This window comes from Lipotes vexillifer, unplaced genomic scaffold (assembly GCF_000442215.2).
Source record: "Lipotes vexillifer unplaced genomic scaffold, Lipotes_vexillifer_v1.1 scaffold883, whole genome shotgun sequence".
Classification (NCBI taxonomy): domain Eukaryota; kingdom Metazoa; phylum Chordata; class Mammalia; order Artiodactyla; family Lipotidae; genus Lipotes; species Lipotes vexillifer.
The window spans coordinates 475,508-483,101 of NW_006789567.1; the positions used below are offsets into that span (position 1 = coordinate 475,508).

General features: G+C 35.0%; 1 protein-coding gene across 1 annotated transcript in view; it reads right to left on the reverse strand.

The window, feature by feature from the left end:
- EML5 (EMAP like 5) overlaps window positions 1–7,594 on the reverse strand; it is an 80,223-nt gene that overhangs the window by 61,105 nt on the left and 11,524 nt on the right. The window contains exons 8-10 of the mRNA XM_007462736.1: window positions 5,308–5,396; window positions 4,187–4,298; window positions 2,963–3,090 (exon numbers count right to left, since the gene is read on the reverse strand). Of these exons, the coding sequence (XP_007462798.1) occupies window positions 2,963–3,090; window positions 4,187–4,298; window positions 5,308–5,396 (329 nt within the window). The remainder of the gene's footprint in view (window positions 1–2,962; window positions 3,091–4,186; window positions 4,299–5,307; window positions 5,397–7,594) is intronic.

The following is a 7,594-nucleotide window of genomic DNA, read 5'->3' on the forward strand; positions in this document are numbered from 1 at the left end:
TAAATCATTTTATGGCGCCAATATTATCCTGATACCAAAACCAGACAGACATCACAAAAAACTACAGACCAATATCCCTTATAAATATGGATGCTAAAATCCTCAACAAAATACTAGCAAACTTATTCCAACAACATATAAAATGAATTATATACCGTGACCTAGTGGGATTAATCCCAGGAATGAAAGGTTGGTTTAAAATCCAAAAATCAATTAATGCAATATACTAATTGCTTTTGACAAATGACACAATCTTTTTTTTTTTTAACATCTTTACTGGAGTATAATTGCTTTACGTTGTTGTGTTAGTTGCTGCTGTATAACAAAGTGAATCAGCTATACATATATCCCCATATCTCCTCCCTCTTGCGTCTCCCTCCCACTCTCCTTATCCCACCCCTCTAGGTGGACACAAAGCACGGAGCTGATCTCCCTGCGCTATGCGGCTGCTTCCCACTAGCTATCTATTTTATATTTGGTAGTGTATACACGTCCATGCCACTCTCTCACTTCGTACCAGCTTACCCTTCCCCGTCCCTGTGTCCTCAAGTCCATTCTCTATGTCTGCCTCTTTATTCCTGTCTTCAGAACCATTTTTTTTTTTAGATTCCATATATATGTGACACAATCTTTTATGATAAAAATAAGCAACAAACTAGGAATAAAAGAGTAATTCCTCAACCTGATAAAGGGCAAAGATGAAAAATCCACAGTTACCATTATACTTAATGGTAAAAGACTGGATGCTTCCTCCCTAAAATTAGAAACAAGACAAGGATCTTCTGTTCAACATAGCACTGGCAGTTCCAGGCAGCATAATTAGGTAAGAAAAGGAAATAGCAGGCATCCAGATTGGAAAGGGAGAAGTAAAACTATCTCTATTTTCAGATGACATAATCTCTTACAGTATACAGAAAACCCTAAAAAAATCACCAAAAAACTATTAGAAGTTATATATGAGGTAAGTTATTTTAACAAAATAACTACAAGACATGTACACTGAAAACTATAGAACATTGTTGAAAAAAGTTAAAGAAGATCTAAATAAATGGAGAGATACACGTTCATGGATCAGAAGATTTAATATTGTTAAAAGGCGCTAGTCCCCAAACTGATCCACAGAATACTGCTGCTACAAACATTGTTGTACGTGGTTTTTTTGGGTATATACATGAATGCGCTTCTACTGTGTACATACATTCCTGCACTTTTAATTATTATAGTTTTATATTATCTTTATTTCTAGCACAGAGAGTTTTTCAAAAATTTCTTGACTATTTTTGAATAGTTTCTCTTCTAGATGATTAAACAAAATCTTTCCAGAATTTGTGAAAAATCTCATTAGGATATGGATTATGATCATACAGAATTTATTTACAGCTTTTATGCCTTTAGTAAAATTTTATAGTTTTCTTAATACACGTCTTGCATATTTTTAGCCATCTTTATTTCTGGTTACTATATAGTTTTCTTTGTGAGTACCATTTTGTGTCATATGTGTTAGCTGATCATTGCTGATATGTAGAAATACTACTGACTTTTACATGTTGACTTTGCATATATGCAATTTGTAGGACTCCTTAATTAGTTCTAATAACTTTTCAGTTTATTCTCTTGAATATTCAAGGCATAGGGTTATAATATCCGCAAATACTGATATCCATCCAGCGTCATCCATTTGCTTCCAACATGTACACCTTTAATTGTTTTTTGTTTTGTTTTGTTTTACTGGACTGGCTAAGACCTCACATACAATGTTGGACAGTAATGGTGAGACCTGGTATCCTGTCTTGTTCCTGACATTTAGGAGACAGTAGATATGTGAAGTCTTAAACTTTATAATAAATATTAAAAAAATAATGTCATTTATGACTTCTAAAAATCTTTTCTTACAATTATCAAATTGTATTTTTGAATAGGTCCATCTATGGATTCATCTGTAAAAGTGTATTTGTGTTTATATTTTCCAAGAGACCATAAATACATTAAACACCATGACTCTAACATCTTTTTATTTTAAAGGAATATCATGTGACTGAAATTAAAGAGTAAGACATGAAAGTTTGACAGTTAATTTAATATAAAATGTTTTGTTATTTGCTTACAAATTCTCCTTGTTACATCAGGATATTATGTTAACCTTAAAGCATGTGCAATGTTCTCATCTACATGTGCTCTTTGGTGTCTTAACAGGAGTGAAGTGGGGGTTGGAGAAGAAATCAGTCTGTATTAAGAAAGAACATAATTCTTTTTCAGGGTAAAAGGCAAACCCAAAATGTGTTACTATACAGAGTTGCATGAGGACAGCTTTTCATTAGAGTAAATACTACCTCACTTGCTGTGTTTTACAGTATCAAAAACCATAATATACATAGGAAATGTAAACCTGAAAAATTAAGACAGCATTCCTGATGGAAATGTTAAGGATTAGCTAATCCTGCTGTTTTATGTTATATTTCTGCCACACAAAGTCTGTACTTCTGGATTCTCAAAATCACTAACATATTTTCATGGATAAATGTTTTCAGCAGTAAAATTTTAGCATACATTCAGTTTTTACTTTTCTAAGTTAGAAACTTGAGAAAGAATGAACTAAACTGAAGAGTTTCATAGAAAAACAACTGCCTTAGGGTCAACAAATGTACTTCAAAGAAATAAAATTAAATATGAAATAAATGGACTGGGTTAAATTAATTACAACTGGCTTTTCTTTCCATTGGTTTCTTGCTTTGCAATAAGAAATTACTGAAAATATTGGCAATTATTCTACATGATAATGTGCATATTATTTAGATACTACTCATTTAACTATGATTAAGTTTATGTTTTGTAAATATTAACATTAACAAATATTTCCCTAAATAATTTAACATTATTTTTCACGACTGCCAACTTCTGGCTCTTATGTACTCAATCAACTGTATACAAAGGGAAAAGAAACCATATTAACATTTAAAATTACCTGGACCAGAAGTGTTATTGGGCCACTTTTATCCACTTCTAGTATTTCACCATTCTTTGTACCAACTAAAAGATGACCATGTCCTAATGATATGGCACGTATAGATGGGTTATCTTCCAAGAGAAGACCTAAAATGTTAAACGGAGATATTCTTCTTGGTATGAAGTTACTATAATACAAGGGTGTATATATTGCCAATGATGCTATTTTGACAATGCAAATCATGTTACACGGTTGCTTTCTCCTATATTTTAAGTATTCTAATAAATGTACCACATTTTCCCCAATCATTCAATTTACTAATCTCAAAAGTAAGTACCATTTATATGCTACAATTCCATGATTCTATATTATTCCAGATCCCCTACTACCAGTCTGACAACTGTTTATTTTCCTTTTACACTTGCCCCTCATCCACCTCCTGACCCTCTTAGAGCATGTACAATATTCTGGTTAGTAATTTTAATTCAATTTGATTTAAGATTAATTCATTTATGTTTACTGTACCCTAGGCAGACTTCAGAGATATACTGGTAAACGTGATAGAGCCAAGCTTCTGCCCTCACAGAGCATACAGAGAGGAAAACAGACCTTGTGTGAGGAGCATATTGAAAATGGAACAAAAGGGAATTTAACCTTTTGTGAGGGGGAGAGGGGATGGGAGTGTAAGGAATCATTCTAGAAGAAACAGTGTTTGAGATCTGAAAAATGAGCATATGGTCAAGTAACTGGAGGAAGCAGGAGAGAGGAGAAAGGGGAAATTCTAGGCAAAAGTGACAGCATACAGGAAGGCCTGGAGGCCAGAGACAGAGTGCTGTAGTGCCTTAACGCACCATGAGAAAGGGTAAAGGAAGAAGGGCCTGCAAGGCCAGAGAGGGAGAGTCAACAAAACACTAAGATGAAACAAAAGGCCAAGTTTGAAAACAATACCCTGACTGGTGGCAAATGTGACACTCACATGGCGATTTTCTTTGAAAAATTAAAAATGTTAAAAATTAACATTGATAATCTTGTATTTCTTTATATATTACTATGTGTATCGCTGAAAATAGATTTTGAAAGGACAGCAATGATTCTGGCATCCAATTAAGTGGCTTCTCTTACTGAACTCTGATGCCTGTCTAGTAAAGAAGGAAAAATATACCCCACGTGCTCCACCTCAGTGCCCACCATGTTAATAAGCAATTAATCTTTTTTCCTACAAATCTCAAAATCTCAAATCACCTTTAGATCCTGGGGCCAAAGCAGCTCTTTTTATAGCATAGGTCTTGAGACATCTTTCAAAGGAGTCATCCCAAAGAGCTACTACCCCATCTTTCCCTCCAGTTACGAATCCCTACAAAAGTAAAAGTTTTAAGTTAATGAAGATCTAAATATTTAAAAAATAATAACCTTCTTTTATATTGAAAAACGCTGGAGGAAAGAATATTTATAGCCAAAAGTTACAGCTTGTAAAAAACAGAAATTAGCATAGAATCCATTATGTTTTTTTAAACATCAACATGGAATTTGCAAAAATATTTACCGTGACACGAAACATTCTACTTTTAGAATAGGACTTTAAAAACACAGTTTGCAATCTGGAACCATAAAGTAGCTCTACCACTTTCAGCACCTTCTCCTGGAGGCTTCATAATCCCATCCTTTAAAAAGAGGGGATAATAATAATAGCTACGGGACTTCCCTGGTGGCTCAGTGGTTAAGAATCTGCCTGCCAATGCAGGCGACATGGGTTTGAGCCCTGGTCTGGGAAGATCCCACATGCTGTGGAGCAACTAAGCCCATGTGCCCCAACTACTGAGCCTGTGCTCCAGAGCCCGTGAGCCACAACTACTGAGCCTGCGTGCTGCAACTACTGAAGCCCACGTGCCTAGAGTCCGTGCTCTGCAACAAGAGAAGCCACGTCAATAAGAAGCCTGCACACTGCAACGAAGAGTAGCCCCCGCTCGCCACAACTAGAGAAAGCCCGCACGCAGCAACAAACACCCAACACAGCCAAAAATAAACAAATAAAACAAATAAATTTATTTTAAAAAAATAATGATAGCTACCTCACAGGATATGGTGATAACATATAAAGTACCTAAACAATTTTTGACTCAGAGTAAAAGATTAATAAATACTAAGTTAAACTTTTTTTTTTTTTTTTTAATAACAGCAGACCTATTTCACTCTGGGTTCAGGAGTTTGAAAAGAGGAATAAAATACAGTCAGGAAGACTCTAGCTCACATATTATTATTGGGTAGCTCAGCTAAGTAGAAAGGTAGTGTCCCTGTACTTGTGAAAATGTTCTGCACTCCATGATCAAACTATGTTTAACTTAAAATTTATTTAGGTTACTTACTTTTTCCAATGCATGCATACTGAACACTGGTCCATCATGTGCTTTAACTGTCTTTACAAGAAAGATGTCTCTCCAGATACACACGTCTCCTGTGGATGTTCCAGAAAAAGCCATCTCTTCAGTCCATCCATATACTGCACACATCATTGTGTCATTTTTCCCTGGTGTGCCTACGTAGCCTTTTCTTCCAATCAATCCTCCCCCTGGTTCATAAAAAATATTATGAAAGTACCACTGTAAAATTCAAAGCAATAAAATTTCTTTTCTGCTGTTTTTCTTGTTTAAAGAGAAAGACATGTAACAGTAAGGAGAGTTAAAAAGAAAAATAAAGGTCTCTCAGTGACTTGGGCAACACCTCGCTTGGCTGCGGCAGGCATACCCATGGCTGCTTTCATGTCATAGCTTTTTGGATAAACAAAAATATGTATTAAGTCAGTTTAAATCAGTCTTTTGATTAATTTTTTAAAAATTATATTATGACATATTTAATACAAAAAGTAAAAAAAATACAATAAGCTCTTCTATATCCATTATCAATTTACATAAAATTACTAAACAATCAAAATGTATGCCAATCCCATCTCCCTTCTTCACCCACTACTATCTTGATTATTCTCACACATTCCCTTATACATATTTTACTACTTATTTTTGAATTCTTAGGTAACATGTCATTATTTTTCATGTTTAAAACTGTCTGTAAATACATATTCTGTATGTATTCTTTTGCAACCTGTTTTTTTCACCAACAATTTGTTGTGGAGTTTTATACATGTTGATTTGTACCCCTAGAAAACTCATTTTCCTGACTATATAGCATTCCATTATATAAATACAACATTTTCCTATTAACGGGGACTTAATAAAATTGCTTCCAAGATTTTGCTATTGAAAACAATGCTGCTTTAAACACTGCTGCAAGGGCCTCTTCTATAAAAGTGCAAGAGATTCTCTAGGAATGCCTAGGAATGGTCATAGTGTATTTGCAAAAGGAACAGCATGTAGATGAGAGGTATCATCTCTATGACCAAATTGTCCTCCAAAGTTGATACACCAACATATACTCCCATTAATAGTGAAAGGAGTTCCTGTTGTTTCCCACCTTTCAGAACACTTGGTATTATCAGACTGGGGATGTGAAATATCAACTGAATTTTATTGTGGTTTTAATTTGCATTTCTCCAGTTATTCATGAGCTTTATCATCTTTTCCTATTTTTATTGGTCATTCATTATCTATTGATATCTTTTGCCCATTTTTCCAAATGAACTCATTCACTCATTCATTTATTCAAGAAATATATATAGATACCAGACACTATTTAAGGCAATGGGGGCAGAGCTATGAACAAAACAGACAAGACAACAAAATTCCCTGCTTTCATGGAGCTTCCTGGTGAGAGACAGTCAATAAATATGACAAATAAGTAAAATGTGCAGGATGTTAGATGATGATGGGTGCTATGGAGAAAATGTAAGCGTAAAAGGGAGATAAGAAATGAGAGGGGTCCATTTTAAGAAGGGTGGTTAAGAAAGGCCTCATTGAGAAGGTGGTATCTTCATGAAGACCTGAAGGAGGGAGCAAGAGCAAGCCATGCAAAAAGAGCATTCAAGACAGAGGAATCAGCAAACGCAAAGGCCCCAAGGCAGGAACGTGACAAGAATCTTCAAGGAACAACTAGGGAGGCCAGTATGGAGTAGCAAAGAAAGTAAGGGAGGCAGTAATGGGAGATGGGGTCAAAGAGGTCAAAGGCAGCATTACAGGCCATTGTAAGGATTTAACTTTTACTCTTTATGAGATGAAAAACATTTGGGTGGTGGAATGACAAGACTTGGCATATCGTTTATTACCGGGTTCATTCTGATTTCTGGGTTGAGGGTAATGTGAATAGTGGCAAGGATGAAAAGAGTTAGAAGGCTATTTCAATCATCTGGGCAAATGATAAGGGTGGCATGGGTCTGGTGATAACATAGATGATGATGAAAAGTAGTCATATTACAAATGTATTCAGAAGATTGTCTTTTCTTAACATAGCAGCCAGAGTTGTTAGTGCACTTGGAAGGGCAGTTAAGTCAAGTGGTGAAGGGGAAAAAACAGGTTAGACTTCTCTCAAAAGAAGGAGAAGATAACTCACAAATTTGAAGTGTAAACAACTGTGTGGATGTGTTTTATTACATAGGTAAGAGAAATTGATTAGCAACTGGAAGGTAGAGCTCAAAGAGTAGTTTTGTTTGGTTTTACTTACTTAAGATGGAGAAATAACACATTTATATACTGAAGGGAAAGA